Source organism: Lethenteron reissneri, chromosome 3, assembly GCF_015708825.2.
Source record: "Lethenteron reissneri isolate LAM-NWPU_2019-01 chromosome 3, ASM1570882v1, whole genome shotgun sequence".
In the NCBI taxonomy this organism is placed as follows: Eukaryota; Metazoa; Chordata; class Hyperoartia; order Petromyzontiformes; family Petromyzontidae; genus Lethenteron; species Lethenteron reissneri.
In genome coordinates, this window is record NC_083781.1 from 5,775,895 (window position 1) to 5,803,632 (window position 27,738).

The 27,738-nt window shown below is 44.6% G+C and overlaps 1 protein-coding gene across 3 annotated transcripts; it reads left to right on the plus strand.

The window, feature by feature from the left end:
* On the plus strand, positions 1-25,062 carry CRYM (crystallin mu). 3 transcript variants are annotated; one of them, XM_061556276.1, is made up of 9 exons: positions 5-279; positions 4,624-4,796; positions 5,983-6,133; positions 7,598-7,660; positions 10,072-10,173; positions 14,264-14,447; positions 16,074-16,195; positions 17,379-17,463; positions 23,440-25,062. In XM_061556276.1, the coding sequence occupies exons 2-9, from the start codon at positions 4,630-4,632 to the stop codon at positions 23,493-23,495; spliced, it is 930 nt and encodes a 309-aa protein (XP_061412260.1). In that variant the 5' UTR covers positions 5-279; positions 4,624-4,629; the 3' UTR covers positions 23,496-25,062. The 3 variants fall into 3 exon arrangements, with proteins under 3 accessions (XP_061412279.1, XP_061412260.1, XP_061412270.1); XM_061556286.1 differs by lacking the exon at positions 5-279 and adding an exon at positions 3,436-3,621; XM_061556295.1 differs by lacking the exon at positions 10,072-10,173 and having other exon boundaries at positions 1-279.
* Positions 25,063-27,738: the final 2,676 nt, after the last annotated feature.

Genomic DNA, 27,738 nt, shown 5'->3' on the forward strand with positions numbered 1-27,738 from the left:
CCAAGAAAACGCTGCGATTGCCACATTGGGCAACGTTGTACCACAGCGTGTGCCAAACATTTGGTGACGGTGCCCAGGCACCCCACGAGGCAAAGCAGGGCGTTGGTACAGACCACTCATTGCATTCCACTCAGCTCTCTCACTCTCTCTCTCTTGCCTTGACGTGTTCAAAGTTTATGTCCGCGACCGAGCGAGTTGCAGAAGGAAAAACAAGCTAAATAACTTCGCAAAACCTCACAGCCCGGTTGGCTTTGAGTGCTACTCTGGGGGAGAGCAAAGGTCGTGTATTTTTTTGGCTTTTAACGAAACGTTTTAAAATCTCGGTGCGTGTAAGCGTTTACGCAACGAGTGTGTTGTTTTTGTTGTTTGTTTGCAGGCAGACAGACAGAAGAAGCCTGTGAAAAGGGCCCAAGGTTATTATTATGTCTGGCACGTTATACGTGTAGGGTTGTAAATAAAGGCGGACGACTTCTTGTCTTGATCATTACAGTTTGTTTATATAACACTTGTTTTAGTCAAGCCGATGACCGCTGTCCGTCTCTCGTTCGCTGCCTCACTCGCCGTGTCCCTATCCTATTCCCTACTCTCCTTCCCTATCCGATTCTCTACTCTCCTTTCCTCACCCCTCTCGGCTTCCGTGTCTCGCTGTCTCAGCGGGTCGACACCACGGCAGCCCCGGGGGGGTCAAACGTGCCGACGTACGGACTGTTGCTTGCCCCTAGCGACCCTATCCTAGCCTACCCAGGTCCACATAGAATAATCTTAACTAGCTTAGCGGAGTCTGGCTTTAGCTTCTCTTGTCTTCTGTCTTCGGCATACTGCGCCTCGGGCTCGTTTTGCCCGACTTATATATCCCTCGCGACCCCTTCCAGAACATTCTCCAGAAGAACCCTCGATGATTGGCAGAGACCGGTCTTTTTGAATTCCGGTCCACCTCCCCCCTTGTTTACCCCAACGGAATTACCCCAAAGGTCATCCTGACCCTGGCTGCTCTCATAATGCTAACAAAAACATAACTCTGATAATGTATGCACTGTTCTTATCAGAGTTATGTTTTTTGTTTGCATTATGACTGCAGGTATTGTGGGCTATGCAAACATGACTCCTTGTAAAAAAAAGGTGTCAGTTTTGTTGCCAGATTAAAGGGTAAAAAAACAATTATCATATTTTTTTACTGGCAAATGAGGTTCCAATGACGGACGAGTGAGTTTTCAAAAGCCTTAGTTTTCCACTGGCCTTTCGGGTTTGAATCTACATACCACGAATGCTTACAACTGTATTGAGTTTCTGGCCAATGTGGGGTGAACGAATTTTCCCTATGTTTGGCGATGTATGTGTGCGAACCGGGGACTGTACTTATACTGTCTTATGATTGTAAACGTGTCATCAATCTGTAAGATTGCAAAATTGCTTGCACACTCTAACGTGGCCAGTGTAACGTTATGATTGCATCTTTGGGTGCAACGGGTGGCGCAGTGCTTAGCGCACCAAACTATGAACCTTGCAACCTAAATTGGATTTTCCGGCTACATCTATAACAAGTGGCAATTAACGTCTGCACCGATCATTGCCCTCCCCCTGCATGGAGAAGTATGGTCAAGCAAGACGGGTGGATCTTGCATGCAGGATGGACGAGTATCGCTTCAGGCTGCCAGAGGGCATTATCCAATAAGACTCAGCATTAAGACTCATTGACTCTCACGGAGACTGATGAAGATTCATAACTCAATTTCGGGACACATGGCTTGATAGGAATGAGAAGGTAGTGTTTACACAGCGTTCCGTAGACATCCGTGACACTTCTGGTTGTATGGAGGCAGTGTAAAACAGCCTTGACATCAGACTGAATGTCGGATGCTGACTGAATCTGTGAGATCGAGCGGAATGAAGCGATAGCGAAATGTCGTGGCATCAGTGGCTTTGGCTGTGAAGACGTCCTAACCTTGTCAGAGAGTTTTGGATTCCTATCCTCCCCACCCCCACTTTAGTCTCGGCAGATTATTTCATGACATTGCCCTCCAGAAAACATATATAATTGACCTTTTGCCCAGTAGCCCTTCTTAATCTCAGTGCTACGAAGGGACATTTAACCAAAATATCGCATATTACAGTATTATACTATTCTACGGTACATTCTATTCCTTTGAAGGCAATGTTATTGATGGATTTAATAACTCAATGTTATTCGTACTTGGCTCCGTGCCTCTGAGTTGAAATATTGTGCGCGTTACAGATTATATTTTTATTCATCCCCCTCACCCCACTCCCTGCCTTCCCAACAGTTTGTGCTGTTCTGGGTCTTTTAAAACTACACTGATTGCATGCCTTTCCACTTGGGTCAACGTGCATTCAAGAATGCACATTGGCCCAAAAGGAAAGTATTTTTGGCGTCCTCTGGTCTAACACCGTTTTGAGACGAGGCTCAAAAGAAAGCTGTCTCTGGTGTGGACCAATCAGTTTCAAAGACAATGCATATATTATCAGAGTATGTTTTTTGTTTGCATTCTGACCACAAGTATTGTGGTTAATGCAGACATGATTTATTGTAAAAGGTTTCAGTTTGGTGTTTGCACATCTTAACACCTGTTTTGTTGCCAGAAAAAAGGGGAAAACCTATTCTCATGCATTCAAGAAGTTGTCATGTAATAATACGTCGAAAATGTAATGAAACTAGATAAGGTATTGATTCTAGCATATTATAATGAAACTAAACAATGCATTGATTCTAGCATACTATAATGAAACTAAACGATGCGTTCATTCTCAGAATTTGTTGATATAAATATATTACCGAATTCGTCACCTTGATATAAATAATGGGTTTAAACTAAATTGTAATTTTAGGTGATGAAACTAATTGCATTTGACAGAAACCTTCAGGCAGTTTAGTTTCTGAATGCAGAGCTCTATAGCAAACAAAATCATATACAGTACTCCAGAACCAAATAAGTTTGCAGACGAGATGTTCTAAATGTCACACATGAATAGGTCACTACTGCCTATGTAAAAGGGCAATCTCTCACGCCAGGTGGAATAGCTATATACTTATTTAAAAATGAATTAGATGTCTCATTAGTGCTGCTAATTTTAAGAACAATTCATAAGTAAGATATGTTATTCAAAAACTAAATACACAGTTTAGCACATGCCCAACTAGTGGCGCTATCGAATGGGTAATAGATAAGAGTGTAACACGTTTCTTGAATTGAGATATTTTCTTCTAAGAGTTTGGGAAAGAGAGGACGGGAGGCAAAGTATTAACAGTGCAAGGGAATAAGCTTAAAGAGAAGTGTTGCAACCTGCAGTGCGGCTTGTGCGTTGTGCAGTCTACTCCATGAGACAGGTAATATGCATGTCGTGTCATGGAATTGCCAGGCCACACAGCATGACGTGTGGCTTCGGTCGCTGTGTACATTGGTGCAAGAGTAGCGCCTCAAACGTTTATTATCAATGTACTGTACACTTATTCGCGGTGGCTCGAGTGCTGGACTTGTACGCAGACTGAGATGTTTGTAATGTAAACTAGCAAGTCCACCGCGTATGTTAGAGACTGTTTTGGTTAGCGTCATTCTTGTCAAGGAAAGCTGATTCTGTGAACTTGCTCTATACTGCTCAAGCCCCGTGAGTAAACCTACATGTGTCCTTAGCTTTTTTGCAGAATTGGATTTATTATCATGTACAGTACTTCTTCGTCCGTATTGTGTGTAAAAACTTTAACCGGCTACCATTGTATTGAATTTGTAAGCCATTCCGCAGCATGCGCTTGTTCCACTACAGTACGTGTGTTGTATTCGGCAGTGATCTGTGACATGCCTTATGGCTTGCACCGTACCACATGATAAACTAGTACAGCCTTGCAATTATTTGGGGTGCCGCGGTGGCGAGATATTAGCTACCTCGCCGAGTATACAGGAGGTTGTGGGTTCAATCTCGACCCTGATGCCTGTATATTTGGAGTTTACATGTCTCTCTCCCCGTGGCCGTGTGGATTTTTCTCTGGGTCTTCTGGTATTTCCCTTGACATTCAGAAACATGGGTTTAAAGGATTTGGCTGCTATACATTTCCACATAATAAGCCACTTGGTTGAGCTATCTTTAATTTGTGGCCAGGTTGCTTCATAAAAACGAGCTATATAGCTCAGTGGGCCTTACCTGCAAATATTAAATGTACAAAAAAATAGTTCTGATAGTAATTTACTCAAACCACTGTGGGCAGAAGGGCCTCCACGAGCGAGAGAAAAATAGACGCCCTCTAGAGGGCATTTGGCCAGATTTCTTGGAAGAGGTGGTCGTACCCACACTCACTATACGTGACCATGTGCGACTTTTAGGGTAGTGAGTTTTGAATGCATTTTCTCTTCTTGAGATGCCATAGCTCATCTCTCGATGCATTAGGCGTTTCCATCCTTGTTCTTTCGTATGGCCGATGTAAGTGATGTTCACATTCAGTTTCGTTATCTGAGAATTAGTGAAATGCAGGTACACTCACCAACACCGCCTCGCCATTCATATCTGGGGCAGTGCGAAGTTACCGTGGTCTGTGGTTTGCATTTCGTAGCCACAGTGGCACGCAAGTGAACGTATGAACAACTCATCCCATGCTCGGTGGCGTTTGAACCCTAGGACGGCATGGCAGACCTGCCGACTTACATTGGAGCGGAGCAGGTGCAGAGCGTGCTGCGCTATGATGCACTGGTGGCCCGTCTAGAGGTGGCGCTGGGCCGGTTCTCGCTGGGAGCAGCCGGTGGCGTGGTCCAGCCACTGCGAGCCATCGTGCCTGTCAGCCCACATTCGGGGTGAGACAATGGTTGCCAACTTTCGAAATGCAAAAGCACTGTGATATGTATGTCGCGGTAGCCAATGGTGCTAATCAGAGGTGCGGATATGTGCAATATTGCCCTCAGTAAAGAAGTCATCGGTGCACATTACAACAGAACGGGAACAGTACAGGAGTATAGAAGTACAAGAATAGAAAAAAAAAATTAACCCGTAAAAACTAAGTTTTTCACTATAAATCCTTTATATGCGTGGCGGCTAGAGTCTTCTCGTCCTCTGGCTTGAGATGGCTGCCACCTATGGGTCAGATGATTGTCTGCCAGCATTAAGCAATTGGTAATTAAATATTTATTTATTTTTCCCTAAACAGCGTAAAATTTTGGAGAAAAAAATTTCACGAAAATTAATTATCACGCACAACGAGTCTGTGTGGAAAATGTCAGCTCGATTGGATCACGGGAAGTGTGTTAAAAAACGACCGAAAGATTTGCACGGTCGCAAGCAAGCAAGCACGCAAGCAAGTAAGCCCATCACGACCTCAGCGGATTATACTGACTGAGCAAAATAAAGACTAACTGCACGCAGCGAATGTATCGCTTTAAAAATTAATACATCGTAAATGAAATAAATTAGTAGAGAAACCGTTTATATATCTCACAATGCCAGAAGGGGAGAGAGCTAAATGTATGTGCACTGCGCTATGAGTGGTGGATGTTTAGGTAACTGACAAAAATGGGGGCTCTTAAGGTTCTGGGAGCACTTACAGATTTTCCAAGATAGTGGTGTCAAAAAGAGGATGATCCAGAGGGAAAAGTAGGACATGTGGTATCCCTGAGTGAGGTGCCGGTGATGCGGTCCGTATGGGTGGCACAATTGGCTCACATTTGATCATCGTACGTTTCACTCTGTGCTCTGAGAAAAGTGACAAATGTTCAGAACATTGCCAAATCAAGTTTTGTATTTACATATAAAGTGTTCCCAATAATGAGCGTTGAACAGCATAATAAACCTTTAAAATCAAAGTATAAACTGGTTCAAATTAAACGTGAACAGAAAGATTTTAACACAAGAAATGCATCGTGGGTAAGGTTCCACAAAATTAATCAGCCACACTTATGTGCAATAACCTAATGGACCGCTGCTTTGAAATTGTCCCTGTGTGCTGTGGTGAGTCTAATCGCTCAATATCTTTTCGGCTGATTTCAGCTGTCTGCTGGTGATGCCGGCCTACAGCGCCGGCGACGAGGCACTAGCCACAAAGCTCGTCACATCTTACAGCGGCAACGCCGGGGGGCCCTTTCCCACCCACCAGGCCACAATCCTGCTGCTCGACCCAGCCAACGGCTCCCTGCGTGCTGTGCGTACCTCCCTGGCATTATTGGGTGTTTGTTTTTTGCTACGTTTGCTGTCGACTTGCTGAGTGAGTAGGCAGCAGCTTCCTGCGTCGCGGTCGGGTTTTGCTAACTCTGAGGTACAAAAAAAAACGGGGACGTAACGTGAAAGAATATTATCTCACAGTGCTGAAAATGGAGAGAATGTTAGTGTTTGGCTGCTAAAAATGTCCACGTGATAAGCCACTTCGTTGAGCTATCTTTCATTTGTGGCCAGGTTGCTTCATCAAAGCTAGCTTTGTAGCTCAGTGGGCCTTACCTGGTAAAATACTAAATTAGTTTTAACTCCATGCAAATCTATTATCTTGAGTGGTGTAATATTATGCAACTGACAAACCAGGAGCTTTAAAATTTCTAGATTTCCCAAGACGGCTACTTTAAAAAAAGGAAATATTTTGTAAAAACCTGGCCGGGTGGCAACACTATTCGATAGGGTGACATCCATCGTTGGGGGCCTCACAGTTTCGGGAAGATGATTTCAAAAAGTGCAACGAAATGGAAGCGAATTTATCATATCTTCCTCTGCCAGAAGATGACAAGATTTATTCCATGTAAATTTTCCATCACGACCAGTTTGGGGACAATTGCTGAGTACTGGTGCTTTATGTGGACATTTGACATTGCAGAGATTACATTTAACCACCTGCATGTGTCACCAACAATTGTGAAAACCTGAGATGGACTGTCACCCCACTGTAGTTATGAATTTGCTGTTGAGAAAAATGAGCATTGGTCATTGCTCCTATTCTGATTCCTTGATACCCTGTAATTCCATTATGCAGGTAAGCCACGTAAAAGCAGTCAGCCCTTCCTCTTAAAATATAAATTGATAAAGTTCAGGACTACGAATGCCTGATTCTATCATGATGAATACACTGTTCCCAGTCTTCTTAGAAATCCTGGCGAATGGAATGTTTTCCACAAGCTCAGAAAAGATCAATCTAGATTTGAAGTTTTCGTAACTACTTGGATCTATACTCTTTGGTTCTTTCGGTAAAGTCACGTGACTTTACCGAAAGAACCAAAGAGTATGAGAGAAGAACTGACTAACATCCCAACCAGAAGAGTTATTCTGTGCTGCAAAGATGATTGGTGGCCTAAGGAAGTTTAAAAGTATGTTACCACAAAACAAATTTATACACCAACAATAAAGCAGCTTTCAACACCACCCCCATTACTGTCATGAAGGGGAAGGAAAAAAACATCACACACACACACTGTTGAACAAATAATTTGAGGAGGCTGAATCCCATCTGACCTGCATTAGTTGTTATTATTAGTTCACGAATTGGCTATGAATGACTGGTCCAGACATTCAATTAGTGAACCGAGATGAGCATAGTACGAACATGTGCACCTTCACTGCAAGGTTGTGCTTCTTCCATGTGTCTTTCGGGTAGATACATGGTGGATGTTCTGCTCTTTCCTAGATCATGGATGGGAGAATCATTACGGATATGAGAACAGCCGCTGTGTCTGCCATAGCTACCAAGGTAACGCTTTAACAACACACGCCATCACCTCCGTTGTTTGAGTTGTGTACATCCAGCAGCTTGATGGTGGGTTTGGTGGATCATGCAGGTATGGACCAGTGGGTGTTCAGGACATAGGCATTTGCTGGGGAAACACATTCCTGCGGAGGGAGCTGGTAGGAACGTTGGGTTGCTCGGTCAATGGCCAGGGTCAACGGCGGCGTGGTGTATTCCGCAAATATGGCCGACTTTGTGAGGGCAGCCACAAGCCGGCGTGAGTAGATTAAACGTTGAGTTTTATAAGGGCACCACGGGGTGACCAGCCCCTTCCCACCCAGCCCCACCCCTCCCACCCCCCCACCCAGCCCCACCCTCCCTCCCCACCCAGCCCCTCCCCACCCTCCCCTCCCCACCCAGCCCCTCCCCACCTTCCCTTCTCCACCCAGCCCCACCTCTCCCATTTTTGGATGCACGACGGATGGACAGACACAATAATCCCCTGTGGGCTGGTGTAACCAGGAGGTTCCTACCAGTATAAGGTTCCTGTAGCAGGCAGTACAGCAAGTGGGCTTTAGCTTAACAAAAAACATGATTGCTGGAGCACAAGTCCATTTACGTCCAGCGGCTAGCTACAAACAGAATGATTACAATTTTAATAGGTAATTGGTAATACATTTCGTGAATTGAGCAAGGTTATCCAAACTTGGGATCCATGATATGGATATAAGTCAACTAGCGTATCCTTTTATATGCAAGAGCTTAATTAGGAAACTAGTTTCTAGCCACATGTGAAATAAATTATTGGATGAATAGGTGGACTGTATTCATAACCAGGTCAAGGTTCAGGGAGTAAAATCTGTATATGATATGTTTAAAATTATGACATATATGTACGTATGTTTAAATTATTTCGCATCATACGTAGCCAAACCGTGCTAATTGGAGGAGCGGGGGAAGGACAACAAACTAAACACAAAACAACACACTAAACACCATTACAGATATATGAAAATGACTCATTCCAAAGAAAGTTATTCTGAAAAATGAATTTTCAGACTTATGAAGGCATTCAGGGTAAATATTTCATATTATAAAAGTATTACTAGTACAAGTAATTAGTGCAAGGCTCCAAGCACATTGATAACTTCCGCTGCTATGAGTAGTGGACAGCACAAGCTTCACCTGGCGAGACAGATTGCAAGGGTTCAATCGGCTGACATCTCACAGTGCCTGTGGGAGATCGTGAAGGCTCACCATCTGCCAGAATGTACAAAGTTAAGTATTCCTTTTTAGATGTTATGCAAATTAACAATGGAAAGTTACCCATAAATTGCCGAAACAATGGATATGACAATTTAATTTTGTAAAAACTACAGTTTGCACTTTTGTAAATTGTTGTAACATGAATATGAAAAGGTCAATAATAACACGATATAATTTTCAACATTTGTCCTATTTAACACGTCTTTACTTACGTGTTACATGTTGCTAAATTAAGATATTCAAGGTAAAGAGCCATCTTGCGAATATGTCACCCATTTCCGAACTACATTGACATCTTTGACAATTTATGGCAATGTGACAACTCCATTATCCTATAAACCTGTTTTATATGTATACATGAAGTTACATAATTGGATTATCAATAATCACCTGAGCCTAAAGTGTTCCTGAATGATACAATAACTTACGTTTATATTCATACATTGTGTGTGCGGTAAATGTGTATTAGGCGCCAAGGTGGTGAGATGTTAGCTACCTCGCCTGGTATACAGGAGGTCGTGGATGCTATCCCGACCCTGACGCCTGCTGTATATTTTGAGTTTGCGTGTTCTCCCTGTGGTCGCGTGGATTTTTATCCGGTTTTCCCCTCTACATTTGTAAACACGCGTTTAGAGTATTTGGGTGCTATAAATTTCCACATGAATAGGGGAGCCGTCCATAAATGACGTCACGCACCTAGGGAGGGGGGGGGGTGTCAGACATTTGTGACGATGTGTGACGAGGGGGGGGGGGTGAGAAATGTGACGTCACATCAAAATGCGCAACTTTAAATAAATATAGACAACACGTTCTACTTAATTTAATATATTTTTAATAAATGTTTTCTCCTACAACATCAGAGTGCAGCGCCACATTCAATACGCATTAAAATGACAATAGTTTAAAGCGATTTGAAACATGTTTTATTTGGGGGGGGGGGCAGAGCTTTGTGACGTCATATTTGAGGGAGGGTCTGACTTTTTGTAACGCCGTGTGACGAGGGGGGGGGGGGGGGTCAAAAATCGTCAAAAATCGCGTGACGTAATTTATGGACGGCCTCTAAGCCACTTCGTTGAGCGATCATTTGTGGCCAGTTCGCTTCTGAAAAAGAGCTACATAGCTCAGTGTAATAGTTTTTAATTGATTGTTAACCCGCATGTGTCCTGCAGTATCTGTCGCCTCCTGAATCCCGAATCTTGTGCATCTTGGGGGCTGGGGCTCAGGCTCACAGCCACTACCAAGTCCTCATGCAGATGTTTCACTTCGATGAGGTTTGTCTATAATTCTACATTTTTCATTTTCGTCAAGCATTGTAGCAACTCGGTTGAATTCTACAGCAGAGCACAAGCCAATCGTCCTCCACTGCTGTCATTGCACCGATGACAATGCTGTAGGATTCATCATCATCACCATCATCCTCGTCGTCATCACCATCATCACTCAACTATGTCATTCACTATATTCGGGTGGAGCGGTAGGGTAATGGTTAGCTTACTACACTACAAACCCAGTGAGGTGAGGTCCAATTCTTGGCCACAGCTATCAATAGTAGCGAGTGATTCCTGAACCGGTCCCAGGCCTCCTCCCCTCTTCATCAACTTTAGTTCAACCTGCAAAGGAACTCAGGTTGCTGGCTTCGTAGCGCAATATGCTAACCATTGCACCATCACTCCGGAACTCTGATTATAGTGCCTGTGATGACACACAGTGGAGAACCCATCCGACGAGCTTGGAAATGCATGTTTAATTTGAATGTGGCTGTCGCTTCCTCTGCACGATGGTTTTTCTCGCACAGCTCACTCTGTCATCTCCACTGGAAATGTGAGAAGCAACGTTTACAGCGATAAACAGAGTTGAGGTGTCTGAACTGAAACCTGCTCCCAGGGCGGCAGATGAAACAATGGCGCAAGTTTCTTAAGTTTTCCCCCCCATCTGCCTGCAGTTATTCAATCGGCAGGTCACGTGTGGTCGGTGTAAATGGTTGGTAGGCCCACCTTTTCCAAAAAAGTTAAGAAATAGGGCCAGCGTGGTGGAGTAGGCCTAACTACTCTCTCGAGCTTCCTGTAGTGGAGGCCCTTTCACCCGTAGTGGCATGAGCAAGAACTTGCAGAGCTCCGCAGTGTAATTCCGTGGTCACATGGCAATGCCGTGCCTAACACGTGTTTGTATTTGGTTTATAAGGTGGCCTAGCCAAGATTAATTTGAAGGAGGAACATTGCTGGAAACCCATTGGCCTTTTGGACTTTCCCAATTACAATATACATCAACTGCCCTACGAGACCTTGATTAAGCCTTGTTTGCTGATGATTGCGAGATGTGCGATAATACGTTACGATTGGACCTTGGGGATTTGACAGCAGCATTGTCCCCTGCAGTTGAACCGCTGCCCCTCAGCTAATCGCTTCGGCTTCCCCGTGTTACTTTTTAATTCATCGCTCACTTGCCGGTTATTAGCCGCGTGGCTGTTAGAAAAGAGATCGCCGCTCACTCAGCAAAGGGACGTCTGAACGCTGGCAAGCGTGAAGGGAAGGGACTGTACTGCTCGCATGGGGAGCTTGGTTATCGTACAATGACAGACTCTCGTGAGTAATGCCACCAAGTCTCATCATCACCATCATCTGTCGCATCGAAACGATGATGACTGTCAAGTGTGTTCAAAACGGTGGAATGGAGAGTGAATGGATTCAATAATGACTGGCATTCTCTCTTCAGTGCGCAATGACCGTGTCACTGCGAATGCATCACGTTGCAAGTATATGCACGGCATTCGGATGGATACTTTTAAAAAGTAATCCACCTCCAATTACCGATGACTCGTGATTTAAAAAAAATAACTCTTGGCCCCTCACATCCCCTTTCTCGGAATATTGTCTCCCTATTTGGCTGACAGGAGATGCTCGCTCTATGAGTAAACATAAACCCCCGTGGACAAGGGGATATGAGCCGGTCGATATTTACTTAGGGAAGTATTCATTATGAACACACGCCATTTTCTGGTCAAATAAAGTCTACATTACATTTACAATGTACCGTGATATTTGTATCAACGCGTGAAAAAAAAAACTACAAGTGCAGTGGGTCAAAGAGCCATGGAATAAAGCCTCTGTTGAACGTAACAAGACGAGGCAGAATCATAATTCATACAGTGAGCGGAATTACACGAGTGACAGGCGTTAATTATCGGGGCAAAAATTGTTAAAATGTAAATGGGCAGGCCGTGTGGAAGTACTTAACGGATGACTGATGGGCAACACCGACAAGAGACTGGACACCACTCGATGGGAAAAGGAACAGAGGATGCCAGAACAAGAGCTGGCGAGACGAGGAAACGCTGCTTGTTGAGGAGGAGGTCGGCAGCAGTGAGTGTGGGAAACGATTGGGAGGACCTTTGCCCAGCAATTTGGGGTAGCTACAGGCCAATTTAAAATAAAAAGCAGAGATTATTTTTTCAGACGCCGTCTCCCCGACAGACCTGGTCTTCACCTGAGGACGGCTGCTTGCGTTGTGGCCGAAACGTCGTGAGAATTATTTTATTATGTTTAATTTTTATTATTTTATTATTTCCCTTCTACGTGACTTTACCGAAAGAACCAAGAAGATGATTTTTTCAATGAAGCAATCGATCACTCTACCAGCTATCGGTTTGATTGCTCGACCACATAATGAGAATGTACGAAAATAGTTGGAGAAAAAGAATGACTTAAATTTCGATTTAAAGCTTTCGTGACTGCAGGGACTCATCTAAATTCCTCTTGATATGCAAATGATTTTGTCAAGGCGCTCTTCCCCTTCCAACCCAGCTTAAATATACGCTCCAAGTGTGGTGGTGTTTCATTCAGACGCTGTCTCCCCGACAGACCTGGTCTTCACCTGAGGACGGCTGCTTGCGTTGTGGCCGAAACGTCGTGAGAATTATTTTATTATGTTAAATTTTTATAATTTTATTATTTCCCTTCTACGTGACTTTACCGAAAGAACCAAGAAGATGATTTTTTCAATTAAGCAATCGATCACTCTACCAGCTATCGGTTTGATTGCTCGACCACATAATGATAATGCACGAAAATAGTTGGAGAAAAAGAATGACCTCTGTTTCCACATGCGCCGCTGAACAGTGATGGGCACGGCCACACGCCTTCAGGAGCCAGGATGTGGGGTCAGCTGCCAAGATAGTCAATGGGCCAGAGCAGACATCGGTGCCAATTGAGGTAGAAAAACCTAGCTTATTTATTTTTACGGCTGATCACTGTGGGGCCGTCCATAAATGACGTCACGCGATTTTGGACGATTTTTGACCCCCCCCCCCCCCCTCGTTACACGGCGTCACAAAAAGTCAGACCCCCCCTCAAATATGACGTCACAAAGCTCTGCCCCCACCCCTCCCAAAAAATAAATCAAACATGCTTCAAATCGCTTTAAACTATTGTCATTGTAGTGCGTATTTAATGTGGCGCTGCACTCTGATGTTGTAGGAGAAAACATTTATTTAAAAGTCTATTTAATTAAGTAGAGCGTGTTGTCTATATGTATTTAAAGTTGCACATTTTGATGTGACGTCACATTTCTCAAACCCCCCCTCCCCTTCACCACACATCGTCACAAATGTCTGACCCCTCCCCCCCTCGGTGCGTGACGTCATTTATGGACGGCCCTTGTAGTTTTCACATAATTCACTTTTGTCGGCCACATTATTACATTGGAACTACTGAAGTTTACGCCACCTCACGGAGTAACCAACGAGCGAAGCATCTGCTACGGGCTCATGCACTAATTCTTAACGGGGGACCTACGTGATGTTCCACAAAAAGGCGATAAAAGCAGTATTATTTTTTCTCCAAAAAAACATCCTACTCTTAGTTGGAGCTGCGAGAAATCTTATCTCAAACCAAGCTCAGGGGCCGTCCATAAATGACGTCACACACCTGGGTGGGGAGGGGGGTCAGACATTTGTGACGATGGTTGACGAGGGGGGGAGGGTTTGAGAAATGTGACGTCACGTAAAAATGCGCAACTTTAAATAAATATAGACAACACGTTCTACTTAATTAAATAGATTTTTAATAAATGTTTCTCCTACAACATTAGAGTGCAGCGCCACATTAAATACGCACTACAATGACAATAGTTTAAAGCGATTTGAAGCATATTTTTTTTTGGGGGGGGGGCAAAGCTTTGTGACGTCATATTTGAGGTGGGTGGGGGGTCTGACTTTTTGTGACGCCATGTGACGATGGGGGGGGGGGGGGGTCAAAAATCGTCCAAAATCGCGTGACGTCATTTATGGACGGCCTACGATGTGGTCGTTGATTCTGTGTGGGTGGTGGTGGGCCACCTCCTCTGCCCGTTTGCCCTCTGCCGCAGGTGCGCGTGTGGAGCCGCACGTGGCAGAGTGCCGAGCGCTTCGCCGGCGCTGCCGGGGGCGCCGTGACACCGCACCGCTCCGCCGAGGAGGCGGCTCGAGGCGCCGACGTTATCGTCACGGTCACCCTGGCGACGGACCCCGTTCTCCGCGGAGCCTGGGTCAAGCCCGGAGCACTGGTCAATGGTGAAGGCAGAGCCGGCCAAACCACTAAGCGACCCTTGCAATTGCAAAGGGCCCCGTGGCCAGCAAGAGGCCCCCCCTAGAGTCACTGCTAGCTAGCGGGTGAAAAATTAAAACAGAATTTGATAAACTAAAAATTTTAAAAATAACATAGTAGATATAATATGTACTGTATAGTTATAAGGTAGTCATTGCTTTTCTTTAGGCCTTACTTAAAACGGTCAAAGGGGCCTCCAACCAAATTTTGCTTAGGGCCCCCAAAGGTCTAGGTCCGGCTCTGGGTGAAGGAGGGGGCGTGCGACCGGGGGGGGGGGGTCGGCCCGTCTCTCGTTCCCCTTGCCGCTTTTCCACTGCACGACCGAGCCGTCGTTAAAGGCCGCGCTGAGCCAGCCCCAGCATGGCCCAGGTTATTTTTTCCACCGCAAGATGGAATAAGTATAACCCGTAAAAACAAAGTTTTTCACTATAAATCCTTTATATGCGTGGCGGCTAGAGTCTTCTCGTCCTCTAGCTTGAGATGGCTGCCACCTATGGGTCAGATGATTGTCTGCCAGTATTAAGCAATTGGTAATTAAATATTTAATTTGTTTACCATAAACAGTGTAACATTTTTGAAATTTTCACGAACATTAATTGTCTTGCACAACGAGTCTGTGTGCAAAATGTCAGCTCGATTGGATCACGGGAAGTGGGTTAAAAAACGACCGAAAGATTTGCACGGTCGTAAGCAAGCAAGCAAGCGAACTTAATATAAAGGATTTAAAAATGAATCGTGCCAGCTGAAGCCGCGCGCAATGACAAAGTGGCGTTGGGTGTTTGAATGTTTCGAACTTGTGCACGCAACGTACGATGGAAATTATTGTTAACCCTGCCCCTAGCCATACTTGGCTCTGAGCCAGATTCAGATGTCTTGTGAGGTCAGCGTATCACGGTTTGGTTCTGGCTCGGCATTGGCAAGGAACTAACCAGTGGAAAATTGTTATTCATGGATGAGTTTGTGCCTTGTGATATAAAGTTGAGCACCTAAACTTATGAAAAGGGTCCAATGGTGAGGGTCTGGAGACTTAAGTCAAAGTATTCCCGAATAAGATAAATTACTATTATCCATATAATTATCCAAAGTTTACATTTTTAAGCACACATAGCATCGAGCTCATCACCATTTGTGGCCTTAAGCCAGTGAAGGAGATTACACAAAGTGGTACTCACTTTAGTGACCCAGAGAAGTGATGAGCTGAGCCTACTTGCAAAGAGGATTTAATTTTGCAACTGCCTGCGAGTCAAGCGCTCTGCCGCAGTGCTCCAACATCCAAACATGCTTTGACACAACTCTCGCTGAGTAGGGAATTCTGTACCGGTGTGTTACACTGTATCAATCAAATATGAAATGTCCAATATTTGTAGAACTATGTAGAAGTTTCCACTCAGGAACTGGAACGATGAGTTCAGCTTGTGAATCGGAGCCAGATGTGTTGTTGCGTCCCGTGACCATAAGGGGATTGTGATGGCTTGAGGAGGCGGATAGATCACATCTGATAGAGGATTGTGCTCAGCGGTGCTCTGCGAGAGAGACAATCTCGGTAGAGTTTAAGAAGCCGCATTGAACGATTTATTTACTCTTTATCCCAGTGGTGGGAGCGAACGGACCGACTTCGCGGGAGGTGGACGACGACCTGATGAAGAGCGCCGTGATTTACGTCGACTGCCGAGAGGCAGCGAGCCGGGAGTCTGGCGACATCATTCTCAGCGGGGTATACGGCTCTCAGCGGTCACCTCTAAAGCCAAAGATCCCCCCCTCCACCCCGCCCCATTTCGCATTATTAGACTGTTGGGACAAATGCCGTTAGTGAGCACCTATGAAGGGTGGCATGGCACACGAGGGGGTGGGTGGCCAGTGCCACACCGGGCTGCCTTTGTTCACCAACAGCACCAGATATTGATTTCAGGCTGAGTCGGCCTATGAGAGGCCCAGGACCCATTCAGATAAGCATCACTGGTGTTGGTCGTGAGCGGGAATCGAACTCGGGTCGCTGGGTTCGTAGCATAGCGCTAACCGCAACACTAGCGTTGCCCACACTGGAGTGATTGGTGATCGCTCCACTCACTCACCAGCAGCGGTCAGTCGTCAACTCATCACTCGCCTATCGCTGCTGCCAGCGATGAACGAGCACCGACATTTTGGAAACAACCTTGTTTCTTCCCTGAATGCCGTAAATCTTCCTTCAAAATATATCCTGAAGCGTGTGATTAGTGTCGGGTTTAATCACATTTGCAAATGTGATTTGTAACTTTGGTCCTTGACCATGCATCGAAAGTTAAAATTTAATGTGCAATCTAATTGAGGGACTGTGTGTTGTCTTGGTATGGTTTGGGACCGCTTTTGTTGTTGTTGTTTTTCTCCTTTGCCCAAGCTTGTATTTCGTGTTGAAAAATCTACAGGAGTTTACATACTTATGCAATCTGTACATATATACTTTATCTATTTTTCTTTAATGATTTAGTGACTTGCCTACCTTCTCTCTAGTTTGCCCTTTTGCGGACCCACCCCAACTGCACATCTGTGAAAAAGAGCTTCATCGTTCATCGGATTCCTCTAGAATAAATTAAGATTCCGATTCAATCGATTCATGATATATGAACTAGCTGGCCCATTCATGACCACCCCATACTGACCAATGTGGTGAAATATGGGCAAAACAAACTTCGTGACTGACACGGCATGTAGAGAGGCCTTTCTCCTGCAGTGTATTGACAAAGGGCTGTCCTTTTTACGTGACAATCCCCCCATAGGATAGATTTCACATATCAACACTGAGTTGTATCACTTTGGTAATGTAGTTACGTGACTTTATTTTACCGAGTAAGGCTAACGGGTTTATTAAATATTTTCGGCTGAACACTGTGAAACGCCCTTGCCGTATTGCGTCGGTGCAGGCCAACATTTTTGCCGAGCTGGGAGAAGTGATTAATGGCTCCAAACCCGCTCATCGAGAGAAGACCACGGTGTTTAAATCACAAGGTGAGTTCAATGCCCTTGCTCAGGTGGTGGTCGTTAAGAGGTCACAAGGCAAGGATTTCCCAGGGCCCACTCTTAACTGAAATCCACACACACCCATTACTCCTCATCTTGCCGTTTGTGGAGCATTTCTCGAGCCCACCTTTAACGCTGCATTTTAGCATCAGGCGTGATGGCAAATTCTAGTGATGTTTGAAAAACCGACTCAAGGAAAGTATGTCAAAGCAAAACGCCATTTTCTGTCTCCAATAAGCAAAGCAAACGGATATACCTGGTCTCATCGGCAGTCATTCTTGTCAAACAAATGGTGCTGGGTTATTGAACATTGTTGGCCAGAGCAATCAAATTAAACGTAAGCGACAACTCTGTTCTGTGTCTCCACATACATATTGGAAAGTAGTTATCTCAGTAATTAACAACGCGGTGTGCCATGATGGAGGTGGTTGATGGCAATCATTTTAAAAATCCCACGTGAATTTGACTGTACACTTGTGGGTTTTGTTCGGACATTCCTCCGTTTGAAACCTGAACTGTGTGTCCAATTTGACAGAAGCAGGGAGTGTGTAAAGACACATACACAAAAAGTCAAATTTAAAAAAGTCAAGTCTCCCCGCTTCAAAAGCCCACTGGAACATACTAATATTTTTTGGCAGACCAAAGTCAGTGGTACAAATTTAGTTTTCCTCTTGCAGGAGCCCTTATCTACACATAACATCCACTGTCGACTTCCCACAAAGTGTTAATCGTCATTGTATGATAAATAATGAGCTCAGTCAAACCCTTACCTGGATATGAACACGTACGTTTTCAGTTAAAGGTCGTCCACTCTGCTCCAGCATTGACGCGGCCAGATAATGGATCATATAATATCACAGATATATCATATCGCACCAGATTCCTCCACTGCACGGGTCTCATTTCCGAACCCATTAGACGCCACCATCTGATGGTGCAATAATCGTCTTCGACAACGGTTCACGTGATTGGGGTTTCAGCTTGATACGTTTTATGGTTAGCGCACTGCGCTGTGAACCCGGCAACCCACTTTCGATTCCTGGCCACCGCTAATGCTGGTTGAGCGGTGAAGTACGATCAAGCAACCCCCATGAACGACTTGGCGTTGAGGAGGCCTTCATTCAGCAGTGGATTGGCAAAGGTGTAAATTAATTACTGTATCGAAACATATACAGGCACGGACAAATATGTGGCCTTTACATCAAGTGTTTGTTAATCGCGGAGTGTGTTTGTCTCTGACAGTGTTTCATCTCAGGTCATATTGAGGTTTTAATGGTTCATTGAGTTTTCCAACGAGGCCCTGGTATAATGGAGGGGTGGTAACGAATAACCGAATGAATGGACGCGCGTACATGATAGAACATCAGTACATTATGCGCTGCCATAATATACGCCAACCCCTTATTTTGCATTAATGAGAGTTCAGCACAATTTATGTTGCTGGTCTAGGCGTACATTAAATGTTCTTTGATCACGGTTATGTTAATCCGATGTGTAATAAGCACGTCCTATTTTAAATGTGAGCGCTTGAATTTCGAGCATTTTGTATAATTTCTAATTACATTTCAAGGACTTGTGTTGGCAGTGGCCGAAATTACTTTCATCCCCATTATCAGTGGCAATCACATTACCTTGTAACGTTTAGGGTAATGGGCCATATGTTAGCGGTAGGATTTTGAAGTGGCTAAGGAGATGTATAGGATTTTTATTTAATGCTGAGCTTCAAGTGTAGGTTATGTAATGTTCCATATTGCAAAGGCAACTTAACCGGCAATTGCAAATTTGTGAATTCAAAATTCCGCTTAGCAGTTAACTCAGCGCACTGTCCCTCTGAGGTCAATTAAAACGAGTATCACTTTTTTAAATCCTTTATATTAAGTTCACTTGCTTGTGTGCTTGCATGCTTGCTTGCTTGCTTACGACCGTGCAAATCTTTCGGTCGTTTTTTAACCCACTTCCCGTGATCCAATCGAGCTGACATTTTCCACACAGATTCGTTGTGCGTGACAATTACTTTTCGTGAAAAAAATTTTCTCTAAAATTGTACACTGTTTAGGGAAAAAATTTAAATATTTAATTACCAATTGCTTAATGGTGGCAGACAATCATCTGACCCATAGGTGGCAGCCATCTCAAGCCAGAGGACGAGAGGACTCTAGTCGCCACGCATATAAAGGATTTATAATGAAAAACTTTGTTTTTACGGGTTAATTTTTTCATGTTTGATCATCTGTTTACAGGCAGTCCCCGACTTACAAACGCCAGACTTACGAACATCCACACTTACGAACGAGCTTCCATAGATGTTCATTTTTTAACCATCGGATGTGTGAACGCGAACTCGCTATTGCAAACCGAACCGCGGAACTATTTTGTTCAGCAGAGCGATCCTGCGCGAGATATACTGTGTCCCAGCATCCCGCTGGGAGTGAGTATTTGGGTGTGTGTTTGCGCGTGAACATACGTGTGTCTGAAAGTGTGTGTCTGTACGGGGGGAGCGGTGGAGCAGTGGTTTGTGCGCTGCGCTACGAACCCGTGGACCCGAGTTTGATTCCTGCTCACGGCCAACACCAGTGACGATTATCTGAACCGGTCCTGGGCCTCCCCTAGGTCGACTCAACCTGAAATGAGTACCTGGTTGTGATGCGTGAACATCGCCACTCAGGAGACAAAGGCAACCAGGCATGGTGCTGGCCGTGTCGGCCTTCATTAGTGCTTGCTAACAGCACTTGCCCAAGCAGTCTCTTAAGGCTGTACGGGAGATCTTTGTCCCCCCATGTGTGTGTGTGAGCAATTGTGGGGACTCATTACACCCATTCAGACCAGCATCAGGACTCAAGGTAGGTGAAAATGAAACAGATTTTTTTTCTTTTCATGTTACTTTATTTTAATGCTTTATTTACGATACAGTATTTATCTCACTATTATATGCAAATGTACAATATATATATTTTTATGAGTTTAACAATGCTTCCCGTTTTTGTTGAACAGTAACACATTTTATTACACTGATCATATGGGCATTTACATATACGTATAATACATTATTGTTCCGACTTACAAACCGTTCGACTTACGAGTGGGTTTCAGGAACGGAATCCGTTCATAAGTCAGGGACTCTCCCATATTTACTTATACGCTTTCAGTTTTATATCTTTCATTTGTAAAGCATTTGCTAAAGTAACAAAGCATCGTGGAGTCAGAGAACTGGACATTAAAATGTTTTTCATGGAAGTAAAGCTACATTATGGCATGATACTTTACATACCTGTCAACCCATACAGTTTATCCGTATTCTTGTACATGGAAATTGAGTTTTCAAGTCCATACGGTATATAGCCGTTTCATTACGGGCACATTTTCTATTGGTCTATTTATTAGTGTTTCTCCCTTGTGATGGGACTTTGTAGGATGAACATTGAGAATTATAAGGGCACGGGGTGACCAATACCGTTTGAATTGGTCTGTAATAAGGTAGGGCACTGATAAGGGGTTGACAGGTATGACTTTACCTTTGTATTTAGATGCTTCTTGTTATAGGTTTCATGGGAGGATATGGTAACGTGAAAGTTGATAATATAAACTATTCAACTTTATTATTTTTAGCAGATAAGGCCCACTAAGCTATATCTTTTTCAGAAGCGGCCTGGCCACAATTGATAGGTCAGCGAAGTGGCTTATCACGTGCAAATGTATAGCAGGCAAATAATCTAATGTTAAAACAGGTGACAAGAAGACGGTGTATGTAATTAGGAGGTTGCGATGGCCGACGTATATGTGCAGGATGGAAGAGGGCCCGACTGCAGAGACAGGCATTTGGAGTGGCACTCAGAGATCACTAAACGTGGAGAAGACCTGCAGCCAGACGGTGGGAGACTGTGAGAACAGACCTTGGTGGTTGGGTTGTTGACTGTGCAGTCAGCGATGGTGTGTGGGGTGGCAATCGGTGGCATATTGGCTCAACATAACCTTAACTTTGTTTAACAACTAGAAACAGAAGTTGTACAATGTTAAGACTGGACCCTGCTATTAGAATGTGGAATTCCCAACACCAAGCTCAGGGCTTGGCAATACAGATGAGCCCTAATGCAGCCTAGGGTTGAGCACGAGGACACGGATTTGTGTGCGAGTGGTCAAGTCGCAACACAGGAACGGTACAAAGCGTTGCTGTTGCTGCTCCTGTTGCTACTGCTGGAAGCTATGCACACCACTAGAGGCCCTCGATGTACCTCCGATGTCAAAACGATGGCATGGAGTGCTGTCGTTCTCTCTCCTCTGCCAGTCTCGTCGCGTTGCTCAATCTGTAAATCCCCCCAACTTCCATTCGCACCCTTAACGTCATTTGTATAACCGCGTTGTAAATAACGCGTGGCGCCATTCTAAAGGCGAAAGTGAGGGCCTCCCAAACAAACAAACAGACCAAGTCGAAATCCCGGTGATGATAAACATCGGTGGCGAGTGATATACCACCAGTTCTGGGTCCTCTTTCACAAACGCACAGTGACATTCGTGGTGAAGTATGTGCAAACAAACTGACATCACAGGTGAGGAGGCCTTCCACCAGTGCACTTGCAAGAGGCAGTACATCCCTAAATAGTTTTTAAGCCATCCACTGTTTATACCTCGCCTACATGTAATCTCATATCCTTACTTAACAAGGAATGTCGGGGCCAATGTTGCGCCAACTTTTGTCCAATGGTTCCAACCACGTGCCGACGTTGGACTAACGTTGGAATGTCTACTGGGTCCACCTTCCATTCTCTCTGGCCTATGCCCATGAATTAGACTTGTCAACAACAAAATTTTTTTTTTTTCTGGCCTGGACTTTTGTAGTTGTTTTAGACTAATTTCAGGGTGCTGATTCCAAATCTGATCTCAGATTTGCTCTATCACATCTCATTTTTATGCTATCGGCATACCCCATTTTCATTGATTTTACCCGAAATTAACTCTTGTCACTTATGATTGCAAGTTGTTGCGAATCAGTGACTGCTTTAGTGTTAAAATATTGTGCTGTATTTTTAGGATAGTGTGTTTTTAATATCATTTTATGTAGATATCCACATTTATTTAATATTTTTCTTCTGCAGTTTTTATGTGATAGACAAAAACTGATGCCAGATTTGGAATCAGCACCCCAAAATTACCTTAAAACCGTTGGAATACCTTATGCCAGAAAAAGTGTCTTGACCAGTGTTATGCACTCCCCGTGAGTTCACCGTATTTTGTTGTTCTACGAAATCTGTAAGAGAGCTGCCGTGGTTTAATGGCTAGCACACTGCACAGCAATCCAGAGGTCACAAGTTCAATTTCATCTTCCAGCGTGGCAGTTTAAACAACGGGTTGGGAGGGGGGGGCATGTCCGTTAAATCCTTCTACCTGTGCCCACCCAGTGGTATTAACAACCACAGTCGATGGGCAGGACACGTATAGTGGGGTCAAGTGTGGGTACTGAAACCTCTTCCAAGACGTCTGGTCAGCATGGACGGGTAGGCCAAATACCGTCTAGAGCAGCGGTCCCCAACCTTTTTGGCACCAGGGACCGGTTTCGTGGAAGACAATTTTTTCACGGACCGGGGTGGGGGGGGGGGGGGTGCGGGTGTTCATCATTGGGTCTTTCCCCCTTTTCAAAGAAGCTCTCCAGCGACGTTTGTTTTTTACTCATTTTGGCTAGGGGTTGGCTTGTGGGCTCACCAAAACTGTGACTAAAACAAGTGCGCGGAGCGGGAAAGAGGCGCGGATGGAAGTGGTAAATAAAATAATGGGGGCAGGCCACGCGCGGACTCACCGCTCTCACCTCCTGCTGTGCGGCCCGGTTCCTAACAGGCCACGGACCGGTACCTGTCAGCGACCCGGGGGTTGGGCACCCCTGGTCTCGAGCTTCCTCTCGTGGAGATCCTTCCGCCAGCAGTGGCGTGAGCTACTCCTTTACCTTTTGCAAATCTATAACTTTGGTGTGTGCAGGGCTGGCAGTGGAGGATGCTGTTGCAGCCAAGCTGGTGTACGACAGCCTGCAATGAAGAAAAATCTGTGAATTACCAATCATAGTTACCAATCATCGGTGCCACTTACATTTTGTGTCATTCCCCTCGCTTAGTGTTCAACCGAATCGGTCATCGTGAGTTGCACTGCCCTTTGTATCGAACTGCCGATAACGTTTTGCTGTCGCCAACCTGACAGGTTAGACGTGAAATGTTATTGATCAAGGGAGGATGTCAATATGGAGCGAATGTTTTTGATCTTCAAAAGCGCCACGAAAGCCAGTTTGCTAGTCTTCCATAACAACAAACTATTTTATTGACTTAATCCGATAAAAAAGTGGCTTTGTGTTTTACAGCCTACAGTCAAAACAAAGTGTCTCGCCATTTAAATGCACAGTCTAATCCGATTAAACCAAGACACCCAGGAGATCCTAGATTTGAAGCTTTCGTGACTGCAAGGATTCATACTCTTAGGTTTTTTCGGTAAAGTGACGTAGGTAAAAATAAATAAATAATAAAAGATTTATTATTGCAAATAATAGAAGAAATAATATAAATAAAATAATAAATCACCACGTTTCAGAGGCAACACAAGCTTCCGTCTTCAGGTGGAACCGTCACAGCACGATTGCTGTATCAAGTAACGTCGTGATTTATTATTTTATTTCTATTATTTCTTCTATAATTGTTATTATTTATCTTTTATTATTCATTTATTTACTTTCACCTACGTGACATTACCGAAAAAACCTCAGAGTATGAACCCAGGAGATCCTTTTTATCTTTTCTACCTGCTACCAGAATGCAAGTTTTGTTGTTGTTGCAATGAACGGTCGCCACCTTGCCACGTGGGCTTTCCGGAGTTGTGTTGTCGTGTTCCCCGATGACCTGCTGTCGGGTTGTACCCGTGTGTCGTTTGTCCGACGTTTCACTCATCGCACCGGGAGCTTCAGTATCGGCACGTGGAGCGAAACGTGAGGCATCGAAGACGGCACACGGCACAACCCGTACACACACATCATGGGAGAGGTGGCACTTTAGTTTGATTATTTGAGTGAAGCAGCTAAGAGTAAAAAAATGTTCCAAGTATGTTTTTGTACATACGTGGCACCTTACTGGTACAGATCTGCCACTCAAAGTGCCATCACATTGAAAACCAACAGGACATTATGAAAAAAAATCTGAACAATGAGAAATACATTTTCTCTTTTTTTTGCTTATGTTTTGTGCCCACAACGTGAACTGTTGTGAGCTATACGAAGCCTTGGACTCATGGTTGACTTTTGCAAACACTTCAGACAAAAAGGGCTGCCTATAAAATACAATTTTACACGATTATTTTGAAAGTATCTATCGCAAAATATCATTGGAATTTGCAATAATCCGGTTGCACCTGTGAAAATATTGCGAATATATTTTGTGTTTTCCCCCTGTAATCATATTAAGTGATCCTTTTAATTAATTTAGAATACAGAAAGATCTAATGAATACGGAATTAAGACTAGCTTATGTAATGTGTATCATGGGGAACAAATGTCTGTCTTCACAAGTTAGGGACTAAGATTGTTTCATTCGTGTTCTCTAACAAAAAAAATAATACAATAAACTGGGAAATGTGATGATTGAATGTGTTGCAAGTCCTTCCCTGGTCCTGCTGAAAGCCCTCTCTGAATGTCACGTTATATTTCTGGGCATCGTGACCAAGTACTACTGAGAATGAGCTACAAGGCTCTCGCATCGATTAGAAACGTTCAGCTAACGTCAACCTGCACTCACTTCTTTACAAGGAAGCAGTCACCAGATTAGTTTTTGTTCATGAACGTAATAGCCCTCGCGATCGGAAGGTTGTGAGTTCCAAATCCTGGTTGGGGATTGACTTTAGCCCATTATTCCTCTGGGCTTGATAAAATTAGTACCACTTTGTGGGGAAGTCAATTCGTTGTGCTCTTGTTAGACTCGACCCTACCACAGGAACGTGGAATTTCCACCACTGGCTCAGTGAGGGCTGTAAACGAGATGAGCACTGCCTCTGTTCCTTGGAGCATGGAATCACTTTCACTTTTTTGTGTTTCACTAAGAGCCCGAATGATACATTTTAAAATGACTCCGAATTTAACATCAAACAATTTAGCACGGTAATATCTTCATGTAAATCTTTACCCAGACTATGGTTGGAAAAAATAGGCTGCATCCTTCACTCCGTGGCCCTCGACGGTGACGTAGTTGGTTAGCGCACTGGACTACGATCCCATTAACCTGCGTCTTGATTTCTGCCCATTCACTCCAGTGGCAATTGGTATCTGCAGTTGGCCTTGACCTTCTGCAGGTCAACTCGACCTTAAATGAGGACTAAGTGCATTGTGATCAGCGTCCGGGATACAACATTGGCTGGTGTGCATGGTAGAGACCACACTCCAATGTTCTTTGAAACGTTTTGAAATCTATTTTTTCCCAATTTATCTGTATTTGACTTTCAGTTTCGTGTCACGGGGACATAAATCCATTCGAAAATCTGGCAGAGCAGCGCAAATACCCATTGTGTTAGCGAACGGCCCACAAAAGCGGATACCACTGCACAATCTCTAAGATAGATTCAAGCGACCTCTGAGTATTCATTGGTGATGGACAGGCTGCTTCAATGCCAACTCGCTACACTTTAGTGACTGGTTATCATCACAAGCGGCTGCCTGGACTTGAACTCACGTTTCCAGTGCTGCTCTTAAAGGCTACTCACTAATAACACTTGCTCTAACAGTCTGTAAAGCTAATTTTCAGAGGGAGCGGGGGCCCATTTTCGCCGATAAGACATCATCATTGTGAGGTCCGCCACACTCGTGGCGTTGTTACTCGTCGTGTATTGGCAGGGGGCCGCACTAAAGGCCACCAGGGGTTGCCAGTGGCCCACGGGCCTTGCAATTAAGAACACTGAGCTAATGGGTTATAGGATCTTTGTATTGAAACCCTCTCGCTCCACCACCCCCCCCCCCCCACCACTTTTCTCCAAAAGTAGACTCGGCATTGCCTGCGGGACGGTTCAATATTTCTGTGCCTCTGTTTCTTGAGTTCCTGCCCCAGTTTCTTGCGTTTTAGTGGTGGTGATCTCACCGATTGGAACCCATTGGGGTTTACATGTACAGTATGTGAATGGGCCAGCTACTTAGACGGTCACTGGCTTGTGTGTTCTGCTCCAGAAAAAAATCAGCTTTGTGTGTTAATTCTCTCGTTTTTACAAGCTACAACACAGTGCATGTGTGGGCTGGGAAAAATTAAGCGAGAAAAATTAACTGGGCGTCATGCCAATAACATACATTCATATCAGAGTGAAATGTTATACGTGCGATTAATTGGTTTATAATTACCTGTAAGTAAAGACTTCATCTACCACAGGGTTGCAGAAGCACCCTGTAAACAGCACGTCTTATTTAATGTATCTTTAATTTGAGCACGCACTCGTATGGAACGCACACACTTCCTTCCCGCGCCATCGGCTTGCCGGGGCGTCACGGTTACGCTCACGTTCGGATCGTACAGATCGTCGAGGAAACAACTACGGTGGAAACGTTGGTCGTGAGAGGTGTACTATGTACCGTGCATTTAACTTCTTTCGCACCGCGTGTGGCCCACCGTGCTAATCGGGGGTGCCGGGAAAGATTCGGAGGTACTGGGGGGGGGGGGAGTATGCCGAATAAATATGGAATATGGCAAGTAAATACCACGAGTAAATGTGTTTTCTTACCAATCCCTCATTGATCAACATGGTCAATGTTGGCCACGCAACCCTTACGACTGACACCGCATGGCCGAGAGCCTCCTTCAGCCGTGGATTGACAAAGGGCTGTTCATCACATCACAGTATGTAATATCGCAGGTGTGTGTGCATTGGCAGACATTGGCAGCTGGGCTGAGACCACGACCTCGCTACATTCTCGAAGAAATTCAGTTTCCATTACGGATGCCCGAAGCGTGGATTTGAACCAAGGTCCCAATATTGTGAGCCCAATGTTCTGACAAGTCGCAGCCACCGCCTAATATACCTGGCCATCTATTTACGTTACCTTTTTTTTGGGAGGGGGGCGGTGGGGTGGGGAAATGAAAACAAACGAATGTGCACCCAGAATAGCGGAAAGCTTGATTGGGATGTAAGTGCAGGGTGAAAGGTTTGCACCCGGATCAATCACCGGGTGTAAAAGGTACCTGCTGCTTATCTCTCGGCAGAGTTTAACATCAATCAGGCCGCCAATTTACCGGCCACACTTGTCCGAATCTGGACCCACCCTGCCAA

Coding starts and splice junctions, on each gene's coding strand:
- CRYM (XM_061556276.1), top strand. CDS start 4,630: ATGGCAGACCTGCCGACTTACATTGGAGCGGAGCAGGTGCAGAGCGTG. Junction 7,661..10,071: donor TGTCTGCCATAGCTACCAAG/GTAACGCTTTAA, acceptor TGTGTCCTGCAG/TATCTGTCGCCTCCTGAATC. Junction 14,448..16,073: donor GCCCGGAGCACTGGTCAATG/GTGAAGGCAGAG, acceptor TCTTTATCCCAG/TGGTGGGAGCGAACGGACCG.